At 42.2% G+C, this 27470-nt stretch overlaps 2 protein-coding genes across 2 annotated transcripts; both read right to left on the bottom strand.

The window, feature by feature from the left end:
- Positions 1 to 500: 500 nt before the first annotated feature.
- RHBDL1 (rhomboid like 1) lies at positions 501 to 26040 on the bottom strand. Its single transcript, XM_075285422.1, has 8 exons — positions 25880 to 26040; positions 18677 to 18835; positions 17850 to 18074; positions 14311 to 14459; positions 6077 to 6189; positions 3630 to 3730; positions 1466 to 1526; positions 501 to 1259 (listed from the first exon to the last, which is right to left on the bottom strand). Exons 1-8 carry the CDS (start codon positions 25916 to 25918, stop codon positions 988 to 990), a joined length of 1119 nt encoding a protein of 372 aa, XP_075141523.1. The 5' UTR covers positions 25919 to 26040; the 3' UTR covers positions 501 to 987.
- LOC142216735 (uncharacterized) lies at positions 18942 to 23822 on the bottom strand. The gene is made up of 4 exons (XM_075284768.1): positions 23807 to 23822; positions 20506 to 21021; positions 19728 to 20221; positions 18942 to 18965 (listed from the first exon to the last, which is right to left on the bottom strand). Exons 1-4 carry the CDS (start codon positions 23820 to 23822, stop codon positions 18942 to 18944), a joined length of 1050 nt encoding a protein of 349 aa, XP_075140869.1.
- Positions 26041 to 27470: the final 1430 nt, after the last annotated feature.

Genomic DNA, 27470 nt, shown 5'->3' with positions numbered 1-27470 from the left:
ACTAGAGGATTGCTCAAAATAAGATGAGCGAAGTCATTTTCTTTGCCGAAAAGTGGTGTTCTCCTTTAAATTGAAGCATAATAAGGCTTCTAATTAAAGAACAATAGAAAAACTGATAAAATCTTCTAAGACACGCTGTCGTTACAATGGTTACTGCTTCCAAAAAGCCTTTATCAGCTTCCATGTTAATAACCACCCCCTTTAAGTGCCCCGGGCTGACCCCAGGCAAGTGGTTCAGAACTATAGGCATTTATTAAAAGTGCATGCCCCCTTTAAATCAAAAAATCCCAAGAAATATTAGCGCCGGGTGACTATAAATATGACCGCCACTGCAACCCCCAGCTGGATGGAAAATGGTCACCACACGGTGATGCAAAAAAAAAGCAACTCGAGGATTTTTTCTTACTTTTAGGAGGATTTGTTCTTAAAGGAGCGGAAAACTTTTCAAAAGTCTAGTATGAGATCTGACCATTCGACCCTACAACCCAATAAGCGATCCATATTTATTACTGCCATCAAACACTAGTGGGCAGTGTATGCTACCGTCACAACAACCACCATCATAGGTGAATTGTACTGAAGCCCGCTGCATCGTTTTACACATTCGCTGCATTAAAGGGCCAGTAAACCCATATCCGCTATGATTTCACAGTGTAGAAGTCACCCTACAGTTCGGTATTGGAGATGAATATCTAGGCGCATACTTACCTGATGACAACCCATCTACTGCTTAGCTTAATCTACAGGCAACGAAAAAAAAATCTGATTATAAAAATCACCTGACCACGTATATACATAGCAAACATCACATCACTCTGCTGTACTGACAGAGGAAAGAAGGTCACTCTTGTCCCCCATCATCCCACTCTCCCCCTGTCAAGCTCCATCCTACTGGAGGAGGCTTCGGCCATTTGTCTATAGGCAAGTTCATTCTGAATCAGCACCAAAATAAGTCCTTCAAGGTTAAGATGTGTACGGTGGTGAAGGTCATGGAGGATGCGGGATCTGGACGCCAAGCAGGTCATAAGCAAACACATTCCAAAAAATAGCAAAGGCCAGGAAGGTGGCGTAGCAAAGCAAGATCACCCACCAGCCGCACTGATCCTGAAGATTCTCCTCGTAACTGCGCAAAATGGTCAATCCCATGCTGACCCCAACAGCTGCGCCCGCCAGGTGCGCCATGAAACTGGGCTGGGGACCAGCTGCTGGTAATGGAGGGGAAAAACGAAGCCAGACCGCACGTCCCACCTCCGAGCTCACTGTAAAGGAAAAGAAAAGTGTGACTAATTCCTGGACTTAAAGGTGTCCTCCGCCTAAATGTTATTAAAATCTGATTAATAATGCAGGCTAAGGGATGAGTCGGTGCAACTTCCTTTAACTGTCCGTATTTCTGGTAGGACAGTCTCTTGTGGTTCAGTGCACAATGCTGTAGGGTTAAACATTTACCAGAATAGTCAATACTTACTGCAGACCAACGCCAGGACCATTCGGAGAACCTTGTAAGGGCAGCGCATCCCAGCCCAATTCTACCAGGGAGAAATGCGACATGTTACTGGAAACGAACGCACCATCATATAGTAAATGAAGGTCACGCCCATACAGAATAAGCCCCTATGCACACAACAGCTGTATTTACATGACCCTAAAAAATGACTGTATGATGTAATTTTTTTGAATTGTCACGTGGCCATTTTAAAACCCATATAGGTTCATGGGTGAGTTCACAGGTCTATTTCTGTATCTGTCAAAACGAGCAAGGATATAACATGTCTGTTTGGGGGGCTTTTTGACACTGTCATGTGAATAGGGCCTTACTGGAGTCACATCATGCACTTTTTGCCATGTATGGCCAGTAGTCATAGTGGCAGGTCAGTGGGAATCTGTATTATAGTAGTTATATTCTTGTACATAGGGGCAGTATTATAGTAGTTATATTCTTGTACATAGGAGTAGTATTATAGTAGTTATATTCTTGTACATAGGAGTAGTATTATAGTAGATATATTCTTGTACATAGGGTAGTATTATAGTAGTTATATTCTTGTACATAGGGGGCAGTATTATAGTAGTTATATTCTTGTACATAGGAGTAGTATTATAGTAGTTATATTCTTGTACATAGGAGTAGTATTACAGTAGTTATATTCTTGTACATAGGAGTAGTATTATAGTAGATATATTCTTGTACATAGGGTAGTATTATAGTAGTTATATTCTTGTACATAGGGGGCAGTATTATAGTAGTTATATTCTTGTACATAGGAGTAGTATTATATTAGTTATATTCTTGTACATAGGGTAGTATTATAGTAGTTATATTCTTGTACATAGGGGGCAGTATTATAGTAGTTATATTCTTGTATATAGGGGGCAGTATTATAGTAGTTATATTCTTGTATATAGGGGGCAGTATTATAGTAGTTATATTCTTGTACATAGGAGTAGTATTATAGTAGTTATATTCTTGTACATAGGAGCAGTATTACAGTAGTTATATTCTTGTACATAGGAGTAGTATTATATTAGTTATATTCTTGTACATAGGGTAGTATTATAGTAGTTATATTCTTGTACATAGGGGGCAGTATTATAGTAGTTATATTCTTGTATATAGGGGGCAGTATTATAGTAGTTATATTCTTGTATATAGGGGGCAGTATTATAGTAGTTATATTCTTGTACATAGGAGTAGTATTATAGTAGTTATATTCTTGTATATAGGAGCAGTATTATAGTAGTTATATTCTTGTACATAGAGGGAAGTATTATAGTAGTTATATTCTTCTACTTAGAGGTCAGTACAAGAGGGCCTTACTGGAGTCACATCATGCACTTTTTGCCATGTATGGCCAGTAGTCATAGTGGCAGGTCAGTGGGAATCTGTCACCTCAGATCCACATCAATTCCAATCTCAACAGCTCATTGACCGCAGGACTGGCCCCTTTGATGTCCGATCTGGGGTCGCTGTTTATATTTCCTGACACAGCGCTATAACATGTCAGAAAGTCATTTTTTAGCCAGAATGCCCCTTTTAACTGAATTTAGGTCAGGATGTAGTTGCTATGGCAACTGTGACTAGGCCACAATCATTTGCCATCGTCAAACGTCCTGCTATTAGGTCGTCTTACTATGGAGAGTGACATCTCGTGAGGAGACGGAGAAGCCTCCAAGTAATGACATAACCCTATCCCGTATGCTGCAGGTCCACTCCCGTGTAGGATAATAATCCACAAAACCCTGGCCCTGCTCTGTGCACTGTCAGCTTTGCTCATCGCCCTTCGTCTCTCTGCTGTCAAGCTGTCACCTCCCCTCTTGTCAAGAGTGTCACAGTCGGGGACACGGGACACTTGATAGCAGCAGGAGAAAGCCGAGCCTTTTATTCATCCTGCAATTCTATTTTTTTTTTTTTTTAGTTTACATTAAACTATCTGACAAGAACACGGCCATATTTATGGAGGTCACATATATCGAGCGTAGCACATTGATTTGCCTCAAGGCCACCTATTCAGTCATGTTATTAGATATATCTTACAGGATTGGAGGGTGGCAGCCATTTTGTACGACAAAATACGGCTTGAATCTGAGAAATGTTTATATGGCGGATGAAGTAATGGCACCGATTAACTTACCATAACAACATTAGCGAGATGGGCAGAACACAGTGCATATACACCGCCTGAGCCTCCAACTAAGGGCGCTCTCATGTCTGTGACTGAAACAGCAAGGGATCCTGGGAAAAAGAAAACATTTAAGCTATAATAAATATTTTGGTCCCTTGCAGAAGTATAATAGTAGTTATATTCTTGTACATAGGAGGTAGTATTATAGTAGTTATATTCTTGTATATAGATCAATATTACAGTAGTTATATTCTTGTACATAGGAGCGGTATTATAGTAGTTATATTCTTGTACATAGGAGTAGTATTATAGTAGTCATATTCTTGTACATAGGAGCAGTATTATAGTAGTTATATTCTTGTACATAGGAGCAGTATTATAGTAGTTATATTCTTATACATAGGGCAGTATTATAGTAGTTATCTTTTTGGACATAGGAGACAGTATTATAGTAGTTATATTCTTGTACATAGGGGGCAGTATTATAGTAGTCATATTCTTGTACATAGGAGCAGTATTATAGTAGTTATATTCTTGTACATAGGAGACAGTATTATAGTAGTTATATTCTTGTACATAGGAGCAGTATTATAGTAGTTATAGTCTTATACATAGGGCAGTATTATAGTAGTTATCTTTTTGGACATAGGAGACAGTATTATAGTAGTTATATTCTTGTACATAGGGGGCAGTATTATAGTAGTCATATTCTTGTACATAGGAGCAGTATTATAGTAGTTATATTCTTGTACATAGGAGACAGTATTATAGTAGTTATATTCTTGTACATAGGAGCAGTATTATAGTAGTTATATTCTTATACATAGGGCAGTATTATAGTAGTTATCTTTTTGGACATAGGAGACAGTATTATAGTAGTTATATTCTTGTACATAGGGGGCAGTATTATAGTAGTCATATTCTTGTACATAGGGGGCAGTATTATAGTAGTTATATTCTTGTACATAGGGCATTATTATAGTAGTTATCTTTTTGGTCATAGGAGACAGTATTATAGTAGTTATAGTCTTGTACATAGGAGCAGTATTATAGTAGTTATATTCTTGTACATAGGGGGCAGTATTATAGTAGTTATATTCTTGTACATAGGAGCAGTATATGTACATAGGAGCAGTATTATAGTAGTTATATTCTTGTACATAGGAGCAGTATTATAGTAGTTATATTCTTGTACATAGGGGCAGTATTTATAGTAGTTATATTCTTGTACATAGGGGCAGTATTATAGTAGTTATAGCCTTGTACATAGGGGCAGTATTATAGTAGTTATATTCTTGTACATAGGAGTAGTATTATAGTAGTTATATTCTTGTACATAGGGGGCAGTATTATAATAGTTATCTTTTTGGACATAGGAGACAGTATTATAGTAGTTATATTCTTGTACATAGGAGCAGTATTATAGTAGTTATATTCTTGTACATAGGAGTAGTATTATAGTAGTTATATTATTGTATATAGGAGCAGTATTATAGTAGTTATATTCTTGTACATAGGAGGTAGTATTATAGTAGTTATATTCTTGTACATAGGAGGTAGTATTATAGTAGTTATATTCTTGTACATAGGAGTAGTATTATAGTAGTTATATTCTTGTACATAGGAGTAGTATTATAGTAGTTATATTCTTATACATAGGAGTAGTATTATAGTAGTTATATTCTTGTACATAGGAGTAGTATTATAGTAGTTATATTCTTGTACATAGGAGCAGTATTATAGTAGTTATATTCTTGTACATAGGAGTAGTATTATAGTAGTTATATTCTTGTACATAGGAGCAGTATTATAGTAGTTATATTCTTGTACATAGGAGCAGTATTATAGTAGTTATATTCTTGTACATAGGGGGCAGTATTCTAGTAGTTATATTCTTGTACATAGGGGGCAGTATTATAGTAGTTATATTCTTGTACATAGGGGGCAGTATTATAGTAGTTATATTCTTGTACATAGGGGGCAGTATTATAGTAGTTATAGTCTTGTACATAGGGGGCAGTATTATAGTAGTTATATTCTTGTACATAGGGGGCAGTATTATAGTAGTTATATTCTTGTACATAGGAGCAGTATTATAGTAGTTATATTCTTGTACATAGGGTAGTATTATAGTAGTTATATTCTTGTACATAGGAGTAGTATTATAGTAGTTATATTATTGTACATAGGAGCAGTATTATAGTAGTTATATTCTTGTACATAGGGGGCAGTATTATAGTAGTTATATTCTTGTACATAGGGGGCAGTATTATAGTAGTTATATTCTTGTACATAGGGTAGTATTATAGTAGTTATATTCTTGTACATAGGAGCAGTATTATAGTAGTTATATTCTTGTACATAGGGGGCAGTATTATAGTAGTTATCTTTTTGGACATAGGAGACAGTATTGCTACTTTGTGTAAACACTGATATTGGTAGAATGACAGACTTGCCTGCCAGCACTCCGGCCAGATATAAGAAACTTATCCTCAGGACCCCGTGAACCATCTCTAGAGGAACGCCGATCATTAGCTGTAGGAGGGTGTTAAAACCAAGCTGCTCCAAACTGCAAGAACAAAACAGCCGAAAACATATATATGAAAAGGTTCAGGATTAGGAATATGTAAGATACACTGTTTATAGTGAGTAGATTCAGATGCCTGATGAATGTGGCTGATAACATACGGCCAGCAGGGGTCTCTGTTGCAGTTTTAGTCGGTGACTAAAAATGTTTTGCAAAAAGAGTCATCCACGTCTGCATTATAAGGCTTTTATATGTAAGGCAAATGAGGACAGGAAAAATGTGAATAATGGGATCTATTTAAAGCTGATGAAATACATAGCGTACTTTATCACAATCCGGTTTACTAGGAAACCTCATTGATGTACCTGTGATAATACACACTACTGGCGATGGAACCGACTATACTGGACACTACAATGTAACCTCTGGTCAATATGACAACAACCCAAGTACTCTGATCCAGAAAACAGTGGTTGTCCGCGCCCCCATAGAGCAGTAGAAGGGGGCATCACTGGAAAGTGGCCGAGCAGTGCAAAGCATCATGGTCTTTCCTAAGCAAATACTAAATGAAAGGGCGGTGCTAATCATAGCAGGAATTTAAATATGAATTACTTGTCAGAATAACTCCTCCCCTTTTAGAGCAGCGATTGTAGCCAATGCCTGCGCATAGCTGGTAACGGTTCCAAATTTGCCGGAACTGTCCTTAATTTTCAGTAATGATCCCAGCAAATTCTGATTGTCCTAGAGTGAAATTGGACATTACTCGAAGGGTTGAGCATACTGATATGTAAGCCCAAAACAACCCATGAGATTTTTGCTTTCCAAGACTGCCAGTTGGTTGCTATGAGCAAATTTGATAATTCTTCTCTTTCTATTCATTTGTGTTAAAGGGATTGTCTGGGACTGTGATGTCTATTACTGCGGCCTCTTCACTACTGTGCTTAGTGTTACAGCTCAGCCCCATTCATTTGAATGGGACTGAGGGGGACCATGGCAAGGTGACTGATGGATGTGATGTCACCAATCTGTGACGTGAAAGTGGAGATCAATATCACAGACTGAGACAACTCTTATAAACACTAAAATGGCCGCTCCATGTACCAAAAGTCAGGTTGTTCAATCAGTTCTGTAATTGACGAGGCACATCATGTGGACGATATATATACATGTCAGAATATTCCACCAAGATATGGTGCCCGCCTGTACTATTTTTGGTGTATTTAGCACCCCTGTTTCTCTCAACACTCGTTTCCATGTAAAATGTTTTATTACTTCCAGATGGAATATTCTAGAACTTTCCGTGACTCCACGATCCAACGCACGGATTAATGCGGCGCTTGTTTGAAACCAAAATAACAAACACAAATGCCTTGAAAGCGAAGCTGCTGCGAGTCACAGAAACCTCTATTAATCGTCGATCTGCGCCCGTTTGATCCTCTGCGAGCGGCGAGGGCTTTGCTGAGTAAAACCCTTTTAAGGTTCAGGAGTTTTGTTATAGCGCGCCCCATTAAAATGACTCTTGGCGTTGCCTCGAAGCGTCAGACTAAAGCTTATTTACTGGCTCAGTGCCCAGAACAATCGTCGCCATCGCTCCCTCGGAAATATCTTTTCACTGTGGCATGTGGTAGTATTTCTAAAATAAGGCGGCATTATTTGCATTAAATACAAGATGTAGCAAACCGCTATCGCCTTTTTAGAGTGAGAAAAATGCCTGAAATTTAAAGGGACGCTTCACCTAAGAATAATACCGACCCAAGGACCTGCTGGTATAAAATCCATCATTATTCTACTGTGTCATTTCTACTTCTTCTGCTGTTTTCCAATCGTTTTGTAACAATAAAACCCTTGCTACCTGGAAACCATCAGCAAGCTGCCACTGACAGATCTTCCATTGTTATCATGCGGTTTTTGTTACTATGTTTTGGCTAAGGGGGGTATCGTCACTCCTTAGGGAGAGACCACCATTTAGGTGTGTGGAGACTTATTAAGCCTTTAGCACTCCACTTTGCAAGGGACTATGGGAAGAATATGCAAATCTGTCTTCCATGATGTAATTAGGAAGTCCGGTGCCTCAGTGTTACAAACCAATAGAGGGCGCTCACTGGAATGTGCAAGCCTGTCTTCCCTGATGTAATTAGGAAGACAGAATCTCTGTGAGATACCCCAATAAAGGCTGCTCCCTATAACATCATGCTCAGCCTTCCAAGAGGCCTTTGTTTTGCAATGATGCTGGGATTATTACCAGGTATAGTCTATCAACCGAGGACGGCCGTTTCGATGTTATTGCATCTCGTCAGCCCGGTGTGGAGAAGACTATTGGAAGGTCGAGCATGATGTTAAAGGGAGAAGCCTTTATTGGGCCTTATCACTGAGATTCTGTCTTCCTAATTACATCAGGGAAGACAGGCTTGCACATTCCAGTGAGCGCCCTCTATTGGTTTGCAACACTGAGGCACCTGATTTCCTAATTACATCATGGAAGACAGATTTGCATATTCTTCCCATATGTTTTGGCTGTCAATCTGATTCTCATATTGCTTTTTACAACCCATCTCATTAAAGGGGTCATCCGTATAAGGCACAAGACACTTTGCACTGCTGTCTTTGAAGGTGAATATTGTTTCTTTTGATATTTTACTGCCCCCCCAACACATTTTGTCTGGAGAAACCCTTCAATATATTGACTTGACTCAATACAGTTTCCATATTGTCAGCGATACTTTAGCGGGGCGATGTGCGGCTGACATCTTTATGGCCATGTGATCGGACAATGAAGCAGTGTTACTTGATGGCTGATCTCCAAGCTCCGTCAGAAAGTCCTTTAAAAATAGAGAACGTTCCAGAGCGCCATCTAGTAGAGAAGAGAGTACTTGTGTCTGCCCCTGCTCAGGTAGACCCTACCAGGCTGAACTGCATTGTAGTCCTGAACTGGGTCCCAGTATACAAGCCTCCATTTCTGTGTGTTTATAATGGCGACTAGTGAGTGACCGGGTCAATCGGAGCGGTGGTGATGATTATAATACTACTGTAATAAGACTGCTGGCACCTCCGAGATGAGGAGGAACCACTGCGAGGCCTATAATTAGGATGTCACAGTTATGCTCTTCTGTTATCATGGCAACCACAACTACGGCCTTGGGATCAATGCGCAGAACAGGCCCTGGGTGGTTCAGTAAAGCAGAAGGGAATGATGGGAGCGAGGAGAAATGGGAATTACACACAGGAGATGTATGAACAATTCACCGCCATATAGACTGCAGCGACATTATCTATCTGCATCTATCTATAGGATAAATATCTGATTGGTGGAGGTCTGACCGCTAACACCACCACAGATCCCAAAAGCACATTGGTGGCGGACAGTGCTTCCATTTACTTCATTGCGAGCCCTGAAGATAGCCGCACACCGTCCACCACCAGTTGCGCTTGGGTGAGGTCAGGCTAAATGGGAAGTGGGGGTGAAAGATCCCCGTTCTCAGGACTGTGGGGGTCTCAGTGGTCAGACCTTCCCCCATAAGGCACACTCAGTTGTGTGCATGGTGCCTTCCTCTGGGTCACCTTCAGGTTGTGTAATCCAGGTTTGTGCAAGATTCTATTAAGGGTCTTACACCCACACGGTAAACCGTGGCGGGCTATCTATTCAGTGGGTTATATACTGGAGATGAACATATTCATGTTTCCCAAGCCCTGGTGCTTGAGCTCAGCTTGAACCTTCCTGTGCCTTACAAGCATCGCTCACTCCCATCCGCATTAGCGTTTCCCCTTTCTTCTCTGAGCCCAGACCACCGTGCAGACTTCTTCACCACATGTCTGTGCCCCCTTTCGTGCCACAGACGCCCCCACATCCTCCCTCCTTGACTATCTTCTGCTGACCAATTGATATTTGAGCCGTTAAAGGGTTAATCTCCTCCTTTCTGACAGTGGAAGGCTGTGTATTATAACTCCTCTCACTCCACCAGATGACCGGGAGAATACAATACAGTGCACAGACTGACAGCCATCAAAGGGGATCAGAAAGGAGACCAGAGAAGTTTATCCAGCCCTAGCGTGGCCAGGTGACCTGTGACCCCCTGTCTGTGACCCCCATCGTGACTTTTTAGTCGAGTCCTGACCATTACTACGATCTCTTTTCCACCCACTTTGCTCTGCAGATTTCCGACTGCCGCTGTTGATGTTTTGTATTATTTACTGAGGTAGCGCCACATTTCTCATAGAATAGGATTGATGTTTAATGCACCAGAATCCATCAAAACACATCTATAGAGCCCGAACGTACAATCTCAAGTACCTGGTTACCAAGGAGATGCAGAAATCACACAGAAAAATATCTCCTGTATCTCCAAGCAGATTTATTTAACGCCGTATCTCTGCCTAATGAAACATCCATCCCTCAGCAAAAGCTGCAGGAGAGGAAACCAGATTCTGATGGAGACGATACCCGAACCGTGTAACGCTACCCGTCAGGTCCAGCACCTTTACATACACCAATATCGCTGGTTTACACTTTAGGGAGTGGCTTTCTAAAAATAACAAAAAAAACCTGATATATGGAAGCCATCAGCAAGCAGGGTGGCTGCTCGTAACGGTTGTATTCTTGTATATGTTTAAGCTTAGTTAACGTCTTATAAAGCAGGAATATTCCAGGACTATGGTAATCGGATCATTTGGGGGTCATACAGTCGGCACCCCCACCAGTCAGCAGCTTATAGAGACTGCGACTTTCAACAAAGACTGAGGCCTTTTCACTAGTTACCAAGCAGAGTGGTATACATTGTATGGTGGCTGTGCATGGAACATGGGGTTACATGGCTTGTGAAGTGGAAGTGGGCCTCACCCAAGTGCTGCTGCTTAGCAGTTGATTTGTGGGGGTGACAGGTGTCAGACCCCCGCCAATGGGATACCGGTATTAACAATTTATCATATTAAAGTACCAGGCCTGGGGGAAAAAATAGGCTTTTGGGATCACAACTGGTTCAGTGATAGGAAATATAGGGTGTTTTCTAATGGTAAAGACTCAGACTGGATGGGTGGGTGCCAAATGAGTCAGTATTGGAGGGGTCACCATTGGGGTGCTGCAGGAGTCAGTATTGAAGGGGTCACAGTCACCATGGGGTTCCACAGCGGTCAGTATTGGAGGGGTCACAGTCACCAGTGGGGTGCCACAGGGGTCAGTATTGGAGGGGTCACAGTCACCAGTGGGGTGCCACAGGGGTCAGTATTGGAGGGGTCACAGTCACCATGGGGTGCCACAGGGGTCAGTATTGGAGGGGTCACAGTCACCATTGGGTGTCTTAGGGGTCAGTATTAGAAGGGTCACAGTCACCAGTGGGGTGCCACAGGGGTCAGTATTAGGTCCTCTCCTGTTTTAATATGTTTATTTATGACCTGCTAGAGGTTTACAGAGCAGGGTGTCCATATTTTCAGATGATACTAAACTCAGAACCGAGGCAGATAGAAGAATATTACAGGGAGATCTAAGGAAGCTGGAAGCATGGGGGGCCGAGACTTGGCAAATCAAGTTTAAAGTAGACAAATGTAAGGTTATGCATTGTGGTCGAAGAAATAAAATGTTTGCTTATGTACTTAATAGTAATATACTGGGTAAGACTGCCACTGAAAAAGACTGTAAGCTTACCCATAGTGATCAGTGCCAGGCAGCTGCTGCCAAGGCAAATAAAATTATGGGATGCATCAAAAGAGATATAGATTCTCATGACTAGAACATGGTTATGTCTATACAAATCACAGACACATGACTGAACTAGAGAGAATGGAGAAGAGTGACCAAGACAATTAGGGGAATGGGTGGATTGGAGGACAGAAAGAGGGTAACAAACTGGGATTATTCACTTTAGAGAGTTATTGGGGTGACCTAATAACAATGTACAAATACATGCAGGGTTTGGAGATTGGCTGGTGGCTATGACTTGGTGTGCAGTTTTTGTTATTCACAGACCTTAGTGCTGATGACCTGGCCACTTATTCTCAGACCTTAGTGCTGATGACCTGGCCACTTATTTTCATGATAAAATTGATAAGATCCATCAGGAAATAACTGCCCAAGCCCCAGGTGGCATTGATCCCATCAACTACCATAGTACTGATCCCCTCACCAACCGCACTTCAGACTGTCCATTCTCATCTTTTGAACCTGTTACAGAAGAGGAAGTCTCCCAGCTACTTTCTTCATCTCGCCCTACAACCTGCAGTAGTGACCCCTTCCCCTCACACCTTCTCCAGTCTCTGTCGCCTGCTGTCACGACTTACCTTACTAAAATATTTAACCTCTCTTCTGGAATCTTCCCATCCTCTTTCAAGCATGCTGTTATAACCCCGCTATTGAAAAAACCCTCCCTGGACCCATCCTGTGCTGCTAACTATCGACCTGTCTCTAACCTCCCCTTCATCTCTAAAATCTTGGAACGCCTGGTCTATTCTCATTTAATCCGCTATCTCTCTGCCAACTCTCTGCTTGACCCCTTACAATCTGGTTTCCGCGCTCTGCACTGTACTGAAACAGCTCTCACAAAAGTTTCCAATGATCTCCTAATTGCTAAATCCAATGGTGACTTATCTCCTCTTATTCTTCTGGACTTCTCTGCAGCTTTTCACACTGTTGACCATCAACTCCTCCTCACTATGCTCCGCTCAGTTGGCCTCAATGACACTGCGCTCTCCTGGTTCTCCTCTTATCTCTCAGACCGCACCTTCAGTGTATCATTTGCAGGCTCTGTTTCCTCCCCGCTTTCCCTTGCTGTTGGGGTTCCTCGGGGCTCGGTCCTCGGCCCCCTGCTCTTTTCTCTCTACACAGCCCTCATTGGACAAACCATCGCCAGATTTGGCTTCAGGTATCATCTTTATGCTGATGACACCTAATTATACACATCTTCCCATGACATCACCCCTGCACTCATACAGAACACCAGCAACTGTCTCTCTGCTGTCTCAAATATCATGTCCTCACTCTATCTGAAACTAAATCTCTCTAAGACTGAACTACTACTGTTTCCACCATCTAATAGATCTGTCCCTGATATATCCATTGCAGTCTCAGGCCTTACTATAACTCCTAGGCAGCAGGCCCGCTAGACGGGCTAGACGTTACAGCGATGCCTCTGGTCTGTGCCAGTCACTACATTGGCTGCCTATTCATTATAGAATAAAATATAAAGTTATTACTCTCATCCACAAGGCTCTCCATAATGCCGCACCTCCATACATTTCCTCTACCGCCCAACCCGTGCTCTCCGTTAACTCAATGACCTAACGCTTACATCCTCTATTATCAGAACCTCCCACTCCGCATACAAGACTTCTCCCGAGCTGCACCACTTCTCTGGAATGCTCTACCCCGGACAATCAGATTAACTCCAAATTTCTACAGTTTCAAGCTCAAATTAAAGACGCATCTTATCAGACAGGCCGATCACAATTTTTAATGTAAACCCTTCCGTACCATCATTAGAATCCCCAAAATCTAACCCTCCTCTGTCCCTGCTCCCACATTACCCCACATGATATGATGCCATTTCAGGCTAACTTTATTTGTCCAAGCTCCATCCACATGTTACAGGACACGACTGTTGACGGCTCATAAAGTTTTATGTTTGTGTAATGACAGTCACCTCTTTTACAACACTGTCTGACCTCTGTATAAGTAATGACGCCCCTGCTAACTCGTGTCACCCCCTCTACCTCATAGATTGTAAGCTCTTGCGAGCAGGGCCCTCAGTCCCATTGTGTGAAGTGACTATTACTTCGTAATGTATCTTTCTGTCTGTATTTGAACCCTACCAATTGTACAGCGCTGCGGAATATGTTGGTGCTATATAAATAACATTTATTATTATTATTATAAGGGTTTTCTGGGTCATTATATTTATGTTCTATCTTTAGGATACATCATCAATATCAGAACTGTGGGAATTTCATCCCCGTATATCCATTTCTTATAGTTACAAAATAAGAGACCATGATGCTTTGCAACAATTTCAGCTTTTTAAGCCTCCCCCAGTTTTTGCAAGGTGGGTGAAGGGAAATAATAACTTTGCTGACTACATTCCATGGTAGAGTTGTAGTTTTCACTTTTCTATTACATCCCACCCCTGGGACATTTCCTAATACCAAAAACAACATGCTAAGATAGCCGAGGCTGCCACTTACCCCACATGCATAAACATATAAGTAAGGAAACGCCAAGCCTTTGCCCGATGTCCTGGGTGGTAGACAAGGGGGCTCTTCATGTACTCCGGGTGGTACGTCTGTAATACCCACTTGTTCAGTTTGACCCCGTAACACAGGAACACAATGATCTAGAGTGGATGAGACAGACCTAAGAACAGCAGAAGAAGGCCAGTGGACTATTAACCCCTTAGGTAGCAGGGCTACTTTTGTATCTCTTTCATATACTATACAATCCCTGCGGTCATTCCATAGATCTCCTGAAAAACCCACATAAGATCTGTTCAGAACGATGTGCAAGGAGTCGCGGACAAGAGCTTTACAGGAGACTTACTAGGGACACCAATGGTCTGCGGGCATCAGATGCCCCACCATTATTAAGAGGCATGGATTGGTGAGCTAGAGTAGGAGCGGATCAAGTGTGAATTCTGCCAGGTCCTGATATAAGTCATGCCACATGTATTGGGCTATTCAGGTCATCTTACGCAAATGTTCCACCCAATTTTTTTTGTACAATGTGCCATGAGCAGTAGAAAAATCATTTCAAAAAAGCAAAATAAGGAATTAAGGTACCCCATTATGTCTGGGGCTATCATCATCCTAGAGATGTGAGAGAGAGAGGTAGATAAAGAGACACGGAACGTGCAGCAGTACTGTAGAGGGCGCTAAGACATATACAGACAATAAGCATATAAAGGTTAAACTGAATTACCGCCCTAGTCATTATCGGTGTACAGGGATGTAGCCATAGGGGGTGCACAGGTAGCCCTGGAGCTTCAGGAGGCCAAAAGACCTCTCTACAATATATCAAGACTCCAGTATTCTAGACAGCACATGGTTAAAGATTTTTCATTGGGGCCAAGGAGTTTTAAGTTCCACCTCTGTGTATATAAGTGTGAGGTTCCCAGTACGCTATGTGATAACAATGTCAGAGCCCATCTGCTCTAACAAGGCAACCTCATTTACATGGGAACCTAAATTATGTAAGACTTACCTCTCTTGAGCCTGGGCCCAGAAAGTGAACTATGGGCAAGTATATACAGTGTTGGCCAAAAGTATTGGTACCCCTGCAATTCTGTCAGATAATACTCATTTTCTTCCAGAAAATGATAACAGTCACAAATTCTTTGGTATTATTATCTTCATTTAATTTGTCTTCAATGGAAAACCACAAAAAGAATTGTCAAAAAGCCAAATTGGATATAATTCCACAGCAAACATAAAAAAGGGGTGGACAAAAGTATTGGCACTGTTTCAAAAATCATGTGATGCTTCTCTAATTTGTGTAACTAACAGCACCTGTTACTTACCTGAGGCACCTAACAGGTGGTGGCAATAACTAAATCACACTTGCAGCCAGTTGAAATGGATTAAAGTTGACTCAACTTCTGTCCTGTGTCCTTGTGTGACCACATTGAGCATGCAGAAAAGAAAGAAGACCAAAGAACTGTCTGAGGACTTGAGAAGCAACATTGTGAAGAAGCCTGAGCAATCTCAAGGCTACAAGTCCGTCTCCAAAGACCTGAATGTTCCTGTGTCTACCGTGCGCAGTGTCATCAAGAAGTGTAAAGCCCATGGCACTGTGGCTAACCTCCCTAGATGTGGACGGAAAAGAAAAATTGACGAGAGATTTCAACGCAAGATTGTGCGGATGGTGGATAAAGAACCTCGACTAACATCCAAACAAGTCCAAGCTGCCCTGCAGTCCGAGGGTACAACAGTGTCACCCCGTACTATCCATCAGTGTCTGAATGAGAAGGGACTGTATGGTAGGAGACCCAGGAAGACCCCACTTCTTACCCAGAGACATAAAAAAGCCAGGCTGGAGTTTGCAAAAGTTACCTGAGAAAGCCAAAAACGTTCTGGAAGAATGTTCTCTGGTCAGAGGAGACAAAAGTAGGAAAAGGCCTCAACATAGAGTTTACAGGGAAAAAAGAGGCCTCCAAAGAAAAGAACACGGTCCCTACAGTCAGACATGGCGGAGGTTCCCTGATGTTTTGGGGTTGCTTTGCTGCCTCTGGCACTGGACTGCTTGACCATGTGCATGGCATTATGAAGTCTGAAGACGACCAACACATTGTGCAGCATAATGTAGGGCCCAGTGTGAGAAAGCGGAGGTCTCCCTCAGAGGTCAGGGGTCTTCCAGCAGGAAAATGACCCAAAACACACTTCAGGTCAGCACTAGAAAATGGTGGTGAGAGAAAGCCCTGGAGACTTGTAAAGTGGCACCAATGAGTCCAGCCCTGAATCCCATAGAACACCTGTGGGGGAGGAGAGATCTCTTGATGGCAGTTTGGAGAAGGCCCCCTTCACATCTCAGGGGGGACCTGGAGCAGTTTGCTGAAGAAGAATGGTCTATAATTCCAGCAGCGCCTTGTAAGAAACTCATTGCTGGTTACCGGAAGCGGTTGTGCGCAGTTATTGTGTCTAAAGGTTGTGCTACCAAGTATTAGGCTGAGGGCGCCAATACTTCTGTCCGGCCCATTTTCAGAGTTTTGTGTAAAATGATCAATGATGTGACTTTTTTCATTCTCTTTTGTGTTTTTTCATTGCAAGCAAAATAAATGAAGATATTACCAAAGAGTTTGGGCTTGCGATCATTTTCTGGAAGAACACAGGTATTATCTGACAGAATTGCAGGGGGGCCAATACTTTTGGCCAACACTGTACTAATTAATTTTCGAATTAATACAGAAAAAATGGCCCCTAAAACTGCCCTGGGCAGATGGGAGAAGCGCAAGTCCAAAATGAGCAGAGTGCACTTCTGTACATTACTATGCAGTAATATATTGTGTATGTGACTATGGAGAGGCTGACTTTTGCATTGCACACTTGTGGTGGATGGGAGGCTGCCATGTTCTGTCGTCTTTTGCCAGAATTCCTCACCGGCTGTGACCTCCTTTGTCCCTTTGCTGAGGCCGCTGGTTGGCCTCGGCAGTCACGCGCGGTGGGGACTTGCACATAATGGAGCACCAGAGCACCTAGGACGGGTGAATGTTTTTTTTTTGTTGTTGTTTTTTCACCTCCCCCGGCTTAATTAAAAAAATACAAATATCCTGGACAACCCCCTTTAATGTTTCATATGTCTTAGCGCCTTTTATAGAGTCCTGTTACTTGAGTTGTGTGTACAATATATTTTACTATGGAGGTGCTGTCTGACTTCATGGGGAAGATTTATGAAGTCTGGCATTATAACCCTATTGATGGCACAGGGTGTGCATTCATATAGTAGGAGGTGCAAGTCTCCTCAAAAATGAGGTGTACCCTCTGCCGGGCCGGGTGACTGTAGAGAAATTTATGCTGGCTTATAGTTGGTGTGGATTTCCTGCATTATTTACATCAGATTTCTGGTGTAAATGATAATAAATTTGGTGGGTCATGTTCTCAACCTGCCCCATTTTGGGTAAAGTAGCAAGAAATCTGGTGTACAAGGCATAAAAAATCTACCTCCCCCCCCCCCCCTTGTGTAGAAAGGCAGGAGATATGGAGAGATAGATATATAGTTCTGCTCGGTTACTTGCCTGTGTCAGTGTTACGGCTGCCATGAATATAGGTGGTGGACATGGGCGATGCTGGTAGAAGTACCACCGCCTCTCCATCTCCCCCGGCAGGATCTCATATGCCACATAGCGTACAAATCTTTTATAGACGCCCAGCCCAGCCTGATCCAGCAGCACATCGCGGGGTAGAGCTCTCTGGCCGCTGCTGATGGCTCTGCGGAAACTACTGGACCTCTTGCTGCTTATCTGTGTAGTGGTGGTAGTAACAGAGGCCTTGTTAGATAATACGGCAAACATGTATGGTTCTTATATGTTACTCAATAACCAAGCAAGCAACAGGTGAGTTGGTTATTACGAAATTTTGTAATATATCTTATAATAGAAAGATGTCTTTTTCACTTTTTATTGGACTCTTCCTGCCCTCCCTGCTGACATTCACTCTGTTTCAGATTGTTTTGCAAGTCAAATGTATCAGATTACACAGGTCTATAGAAGTCTACAGAGAGGGGAGGGAGTGAGCAGGAACTGAGGCACAGAATTATGCTGAAGCTAACTAGAAAGTTTCTATCACAGCCCAAGTACTTTAGTCATATCACTATATGTCAGTATATCTCTATATATGTCCTGCATGTTTCTAGGGCTGTTTGAGTGATAATGGAGCAGATTCTCCTCTATGGCAGAGAACCGAGAGAACTCCATGTACACACAAGGTGAGATTGTAAAACTGAGCTTAAGGTCAGGATACTGTGTGGTCACTACACTTTTTTTCCCCCTTAAAGTTGCGGTACTTTGTTCCTGGGACTGAGTTTGTGAGCCCTCTTATAAAGAAGATCCAATGTGTTACTCACCAGGTCCACAAGCTGGGGGTAACAGATCTGTCCTTCTTCATTGCCCTGTGAAAGGGCAAATAGCATCTCCAGTTTGGCAGGGTCCAGGGGCAGCTCATGGTTGTTCACCAGAGCGGCAAAGGTTTCAGCACATACAAAACCCGTGTTATCTGGGTCAAGCTGTAAAGAGAAAGCAGCTGGCATAACATACAGCCAGCGCAACGCACACAGCAAAACATACGGCTTTGTTATGCCAAAATATCCCCAATTTCTATCACAACATTAATCACAAAAAAATGGAAAATGGACCCTGTGATCGCAATACAATTACTATATGTGTGATATGGGGGTGAAGATTCAAGGACATGCTCCACATTTAACCCTAAAGTAATGTCCCTTATACATTGTACACAACTCTCCTGTGTGGTGTAGTATATAGAGGACCTGTCCTGTGTGGTGTAGTATATAGAGGATCTGTCCCCTCTCCTGTGTGGTGTAGTATATAGAGGACCTGTCCTGTGTGGTGTAGTATATAGAGGATCTGTCCTGTGTGGTGTAGTATATAGAGGACCTGTCCTCTCTCCTGTGTGGTGTAGTATATAGAGGATCTGTCCTGTGTGGTGTAGTATATAGAGGATCTGTCCTGTGTGGTGTAGTATATAGAAGATCTGTCCTGTGTGGTGTAGTATATAGAGGACCTGTCCTCTCTCCTGTGTGGTGTAGTATATAGAGGACCTGTCCTGTGTGGTGTAGTATATAGAATATCTGTCCTGTGTGGTGTAGTATATAGAGGACCTGTCCTCTCTCCTGTGTGGTGTAGTATATAGAGGACCTGTCCTGTGTGGTGTAGTATATAGAAGATCTGTCCTGTGTGGTATAGTATATAGAGGACCTGTCCTGTGTGGTATAGTATATAGAGGACCTGTCCTGTGTGGTGTAGTATATAGAAGATCTGTCCTATGTGGTGTAGTATATAGAGGATCTGTCCTATGTGGTGTAGTATATAGAGGATCTGTCCTTTGTGATGTAGTATATAGAGGACCTGTCCTGTGTGGTGTAGTATATAGAGGACCTGTCCTGTGTGGTGTAGTATATAGAAGATCTGTCCTGTGTGGTGTAGTATATAGAGGATCTGTCCTGTGTGGTGTAGTATATAGAGGATCTGTCCTGTGTGGTGTAGTATATAGAGGATCTCTCCTGTGTGGTGTAGTATATAGAGGATCTGTCCTCTCTCCTGTGCAGTGTAGTATATAGAGGACCTGTTCTGTGTGGTGTAGTATATAGAGGATCTGTCCTGTGTGGTGTAGCATATAGAGGATCTGTCCTGTGTGGTGTAGTATATAGAGGATCTGTCCTGTGTGGTGTAGTATATAGAGGATCTCTCCTGTGTGGTGTAGTATATAGAGGATCTCTCCTGTGTGGTGTAGTATATAGAGGATCTGTCCTCTCTCCTGTGCAGTGTAGTATATAGAGGACCTGTTCTGTGTGGTGTAGTATATAGAGGATCTTTCCTGTGTGGTGTAGTATATAGAGGATCTGTCCTGTGTGGTGTAGTATATAGAGGATCTGTCCTGTGTGGTGTAGTATATAGAGGACCTGTCCTGTGTGGTGTAGTATATAGAGGATCTGTCCTTTGTGATGTAGTATATAGAGGACCTGTCCTGTGTGGTGTAGTATATAGAGGACCTGTCCTGTGTGGTGTAGTATATAGAGGACCTGTCCTGTGTGGTGTAGTATATAGAGGACCTGTCCTGTGTGGTGTAGTATATAGAGGACCTGTGCTCTTTCCTGTGTGGTGTAGTATATAGAGGACCTGTCCTCTCTCCTGTGTGGTGTAGTATATAGAGGACCTGTGCTCTTTCCTGTGTGGTGTAGTATATAGAGGACCTGTCCTCTCTCCTGTGTGGTGTAGTATATAGAGGATCTGTCCTGTGCGGTGTAGTATATAGAGGACCTGTCCTCTCTCCTGTGTGGTGTAGTATATAGAGGACCTGTCCTCTCTCCTGTGTGGTGTAGTATATAGAGGACCTGTGCTCTTTCCTGTGTGGTGTAGTATATAGAGGACCTGTGCTCTTTCCTGTGTGGTGTAGTATATAGAGGACCTGTCCTCTCTCCTGTGTGGTGTAGTATATAGAGGACCTGTGCTCTTTCCTGTGTGGTGTAGTATATAGAGGACCTGTCCTCTCTCCTGTGTGGTGTAGTATATAGAGGATCTGTCCTGTGCGGTGTAGTATATAGAGGACCTGTCCTCTCTCCTGTGTGGTGTAGTATATAGAGGACCTGTCCTCTCTCCTGTGTGGTGTAGTATATAGAGGACCTGTGCTCTTTCCTGTGTGGTGTAGTATATAGAGGACCTGTGCTCTTTCCTGTGTGGTGTAGTATATAGAGGACCTGTGCTCTTTCCTGTGTGGTGTAGTATATAGAGGATCTGTCCTGTGTGGTGCAGTATATAGAGTATCTCTCCTGTGTGGTGTAGTATATAGAGGATCTGTCCTGTGTGGTGTAGTATATAGAGGATCTGTCAGCTGTATACTGGGTATGTGGATTTTTTTTATTTGATTAGGGGCCACTATGGGATATTATATTGTGTGAAGGGCCACTATGGGACATGTGGAAGCCATTATATTACATGTGGAGGCAGTGACAGGGACACTCCTGTGTGTGGCAGTACTGAGGGGGCTATGGGCTATTATATTACATGGGGGGACAACGAGAGGGCCATTACCTGATTATTAACTAAGGCTCCGATTGAAGCCTTCTTATTACCATTTGTCAGTCGCTATTTTGGGGGTGCTCAGTTGGGACATTTTCTCACTAGGTGACACTTCGCTTGTAAAGACTGAGAATTAATAGTATAAAAGATCTGTCGGCTCTTGTGTACGATGTAGAATAGAAGCAAGTTTACACACAGTAGAACCCCTATACATTATTTAGCCAAACATTTCTGTATACCCTACAGCGCCATACGTGGCCCTCCAGCACCGTTCTGCTGTCTCCTATTTCCTTAGCTGCAGACTTTCTATTCTTGTTTTCTCCGATTGAATCTTCTATTGACTCCATCTTGAAGTTTATATTCCTATTACAAATCGCCCCCACACACAACATCCTGCTCCATGACCTGTTCTCCCAGCACTGAGTCTCCCACTCATATCTGTTCACCTTCTCAATGGAAGGATATTGTATTCACCCAGTCCTACCGGCCTCTATTCACCACACACCCACATGTCCTCTATATACAGACGCATTACAATACTGCCTGCATATCCCCGACACATCCAGCAGGATCCATAAATTATCACATCAACTACAAGACCTTTTCTATATCTACTTCTCATAACTGGTACTTACCCTCATAATCTATAACCACATATTATCCTACTTATTCACATCTGCAGTCATAGAAAATGGGATGATTGTAATCTACTTGTATACAGGGAACAGAATTCATATATTTATGTTCTTGTAGTTATAGCCTTGTACATAGGGAGCAGTATTATAGTAGTTATATTCTTGTACATAGGAGGCAGTATTATAGTAGTTATATTCTTGTACATAGGAGCAGTATTATAGTAGTTATATTCTTGTACATAGGGAGCAGTATTATAGTAGTTATATTCTTGTACATAGGAGGCAGTATTATAGTAGTTATATCCTTGTACATAGGTGTAGTATTATAGTAGTTATATTCTTGTACATAGGAGCAGTATTATAGTAGTTATATTCTTGTACATAGGAGGTAGTATTATAGTAGTGATATTCTTGTACATAGGGAGCAGTATTATAGTAGTTATATTCTTGTACATAGGAGGTAGTATTATAGTAGTTATATTCTTGTACATAGGAGCAGTATTATAGTAGTTATATTCTTGTATATAGGAGCAGTATTATAGTAGTTATATTCTTGTACATAGGAGCAGTATTATAGTAGTTATATTCTTGTACATAGGAGCAGTATTATAGTAGTTATATTCTTGTACATAGGGAGCAGTATTATAGTAGTTATATTCTTGTACATAGGAGGTAGTATTATAGTAGTTATATTCTTGTACATAGGATTAGTATTATAGTAGTTATATTCTTGTATATAGGAGCAGTATTATAGTAGTTATATTCTTGTACATAGGAGCAGTATTATAGTAGTTATATTCTTGTATATAGGAGCAGTATTATAGTAGTTATATTCTTGTACATAGGAGCAGTATTATAGTAGTTATATTCTTGTACGTAGGAGCAGTATTATAGTAGTTATATTCTTGTACATAGGAGTAGTATTATAGTAGTTATATTCTTGTACATAGGAGGCAGTATTATTGTAGTTATATTCTTGTACATAGGAGGCAGTATTATAGTAGTTATATTCTTGTACATAGGAGCAGTATTATAGTAGTTATATTCTTGTACATAGGAGAAGTATTATACTAGTTATATTCTTGTACATAGGAGCAGTATTATAGTACTTATATTCTTGTATATAGTAGTAGTATTATAGTAGTTAGATTCTTGTACATAGGAGTAGTATTATAGTAGTTATATTCTTGTACATAGGAGCAGTATTATAGTAGTTATATTCTTGTACATAGGAGTAGTATTATAGTAGTTATATTCTTGTACATAGGAGCAGTATTATAGTAGTTATATTCTTGTACATAGGAGCAGTATTATAGTAGTTATATTCTTGTACATAGGAGCAGTATTATAGTAGTTATATTCTTGTATATAGGATTAGTATTATAGTAGTTATATTCTTGTATATAGGAATAGTATTATAGTAGTTATATTCTAGTATATAGGATTAGTATTATAGTAGTTATATTCTAGTACTTTGGGGGCAGTATTATAATAGTTATGTTCTTCTACATGCAGACACATTGTCATATTCTCAGTGATGACTTCTTCAGTTCTTCTCATAGATAAAAGATCTGAGGTCATAATTACCGGATTATTTCCTTGCGCTATACCTGTTCGCACCCCTGGGCTGACACTTTCAATAACAACTAATGCACACTAAACAAAGTCAAAATAGCTAAGATAAAATATTATAATGAAAAATTAAAAAATCTAATTTATTTTTAAACTGACGAGCTCTGGGATTATACCTGTCTCATCATGTCCTTACTGTCACATGTATTGCTGCTCTCCCTGTCATCTCACCAGTGATCGCTCTCATCATTAATACATAGTATTACATTCATCAGTGGCCTCATCTCTCTCCTCAAGTCACCTTACACAGTGCTCACCTCTGTCACTCTTTTCCTGTCTGTCTCATACACCCAATAGAGGCTGTCACTCTCCTCCTGTCACCCACACACTCCGTAAATTCTGGTCACTCTCCTCCTGTCTTTCATACACTCAGTAGATGTTGTCACTGGTCCTCTTTTCTCTCATACACAATAGATGCGCTCACGCTTTTCCGCTCTCTCTCTCATACACTCAGTAGATGCTGTCACTCTCCTCTCATACACTCAGAAGATGCTGTCACTTTCCTCCGGGTTCCTCTCTCATACACTCAGATACTGTCACTCTCTTCTTGTCTCTCATACACTTAGTAGGTGCTGTCAATCTTTTGTTGTCCTCCTCATACACTCAGTAGATGCTGTCACTCTCCTCTTTTCTCTCATACACAATAGATGCTCTCTCTCTTCTCCTCTCTCTGTCATACATTCAGTAGATGCTGTCTCTTTTCTCCTGTCGCCCATACTCTCTTCCTGTCCCTTTCATACACTCAGTAGATAATGTCACTCTGTTTCTCTCATACTTTCAGTAGATTCTGTCTCTTTTTAGCTGTCTCTCATACTCTCAGTAGATTCTGTCTCTCTTTAGCCGTCTCTTATACTCTTAGTAGAAGCTGTAACTCTTTAGCTGTCTCTCATACACTCAGTAGATGCTGTCACTCTTTAGCTGTCTCTCTTACACTCAGTAGATGCTGTCACTCTCTTCCTGTCTCTCATACACTCATTAGATGCTGTCACTCTCTGCCTGTCTCTCATACTCTCAGTAGATGCTGTCACTCTCTTCCTGTCTCTTATACACTCAGTAGATGCTGTCACTCTTTAGCTGTCTCTCATACACTCAGTAGATGCTGTCACTCTTTAGCTGTCTCTCATACTCTCAGTAGATGCTGTCACTCTCTTCCTGTCTTTCTCATACACTCAGTAGATGCTGTCACTCTCTTCATGTCTCTTATACACTCCTTAGATGCTGTCACTCTTTAGCTGTCTCTCATACACTCAGTAGATGCTGTCACTCTTTAGCTGTCTCTCTTACACTCAGTAGATGCTGTCACTCTCTTCCTGTCTCTCATACACTCATTAGATGCTGTCACTCTCTGCCTGTCTCTCATACTCTCAGTAGATGCTGTCACTCTCTTCCTGTCTCTTATACACTCAGTAGATGCTGTCACTCTTTAGCTGTCTCTCATACACTCAGTAGATGCTGTCATTCCTTAGCTGTCTCTTATACTCTCAGTAAATGCTGTCACTCCTTAGCTGTCTCTCATACACTCATTAGATGCTGTCACTCTTTAGCTGTCTCTCATACACTCAGTAGATGCTGTCACTCTCTTCCTGTCTCTTATACACTCAGTAGATGCTGTCACTCTTTAGCTGTCTCTCATACACTCATTAGATACTGTCACTCTTTAGCTGTCTCTCATACACTCAGTAGATGCTGTCACTCTCTTCCTGTCTCTTATACTCTCAGTAGATGCTGACACTCACTGCCTGTCTCCTATACACTCAGTACATGCTGTCTCTCATACTCTCAGTAGATGCTGTCACTCTTTAGCTGTCTCTCATACTGTCAATAGATGCTGTCACTCTCTTCCTGTCTCTTATACACTCAGTACATGCTGTCTCTTATGCACTCAGTAGATGCTGTCACTCTTTAGCTGTCTCTTATACACTCAGTAGATGCTGTCACTCTTTAGCTGTCTCTCATACACTCAGTAGATGCTGTCACTCTTTAGCTGTCTCTCATACTCTCAGTAGATGCTGTCACTCTTTAGCTGTCTCTCATACTCTCAGTAGATGCTGTCACTCTTTAGCTGTCTCTCATACACTCAGTAGATGCTGTCACTCTTTAGCTGTCTCTCATACACTCAGTAGATGCTGTCACTCTTTAGCTGTCTCTCATGCACTCAGTAGATGCTGTCACTCTCTACCTGTCCCTCTCCCCTTCTTACCCCCTGCCCTCTCTTAGTCCCTTCCCCCACACCCCCAGTCTTACCTGCCCCTGGATGAGGCGCAGCAGGGAGCTCCTGTCCATATACCCGCAGAGGGGCTGTTGTGGGGGGCACTGCACTGTGGTGGAGGGGGATCTCTACCTGCAGAGCAGCCCCCCACTCCAGGGTGACAGGGAAAGAGTGGGGAGCTCCGGGAGAGGAAGGGGGGACATGCACCGGAGAGGAGGGCAGGAGAGGCTGGAGGATGATTGACAGCTCCCCCTCCTGCCCAGTGCAGATAGCAGGTGAGGCGGGTGATGGAGGATGCGGGCACTGCTAGCAGGAGGCAGGCACTAGCACACTGAGGCCAGCGGAGAGCCAGGTGATGCCCACCCAATGCACGCGTCTACACACGGCGGAGAGCTGTCACATCCCCTCACACACAGGCCCGGGCACCGCCTGCGAATGCCAATGAGGCAGAACGGGGGTGTGTGGCAGCCAGCAGCCAATGACAGGCCGGGGAATCGGGGGCCAAGCCTGGAGGGAGGGGGAGATGCAGCCCCCTAATCACCTGAACACCCCAGCACCGTGCCCTCCATCTCACAGCAGCACGTGACCCGAGAAATACAGTGTATCCATGTCACTGCAACAGTGTATCAATCATCAACAATGTATCCTGTCCTCTCAGTATCTGACCCCTGAAATACATTGTATCCATGTCACTGCAACACTGTATCAATCATCAACACTGCATCCTGTGCTCTCAGAATCTGACCCCTGAAATACATTGTATCCATGTCACTGCAACACTATCAATCATCAACAATGCATCCTGTGCTCTCAGACTCTGACCCCTGAAATACATTGTATCCATGTCACTGCAACACTGTATCAATCATCAGCAATAATGTATCCTGTCCCTTCAGCACGTGACACCTGAAATACATTGTATCCATGCCACTGCAACACTGTATCAATCATTACTGTATCCTGTCCTCTCAGTATCTGACCCCTGAAATACAGTGTATCCATGTCACTGCAATACTGTATCAATCATCAACAATAATATATCCTGTCCCTTCAGCACGTGACACCTGAAATATATTGTATCCATGTCACTGCAATACTGTATCAATCATTACTGTATCCTGTCCTCAGCATCTGACCCCTGAAATACATTGTATCCATGTCACTGCAACACTGTATCAATCATTATTGTATCCTGTCCTCTCAGTATCTGACCCCTGAAATACATTGTATCCATGTCACTGCAACAATGTATCAATCATGAAAAATGTATCCTGTTCCTTCAGCACGTGATCCCTGAAATACAGTGTATCCATGTCATGCCAACACTGTATCAATCATCAATGTATCTTGTCCCTAAAGCACGTGACCTGAGAAATACAGTGTATCAATGTCCCTGAAACAGTGTATAAATCATCAACAATGTATCCTGTCCTTTCAGTATGTGACCCCTGAAATACAGTGTATACATGCCCTGCAACACTGTATCAGTCATCCACAATGTATCCTGTCCGCTCAGTACGTGACCCTTGAAATACAATGTATTAATGTCACTACAATAATATATCAGTCATCAGGAACCTTGTATTCTCTCCTCTTAGCATGTGACCCCTGAAAAACAATGTATCC

The sequence above is a fragment of the Leptodactylus fuscus genome, chromosome 8, assembly GCF_031893055.1.
Source record: "Leptodactylus fuscus isolate aLepFus1 chromosome 8, aLepFus1.hap2, whole genome shotgun sequence".
Taxonomy (NCBI): domain Eukaryota; kingdom Metazoa; phylum Chordata; class Amphibia; order Anura; family Leptodactylidae; genus Leptodactylus; species Leptodactylus fuscus.
Note: the sequence above shows the minus strand (reverse complement) of the source record. Positions and strands in the feature narration are given on the sequence as shown.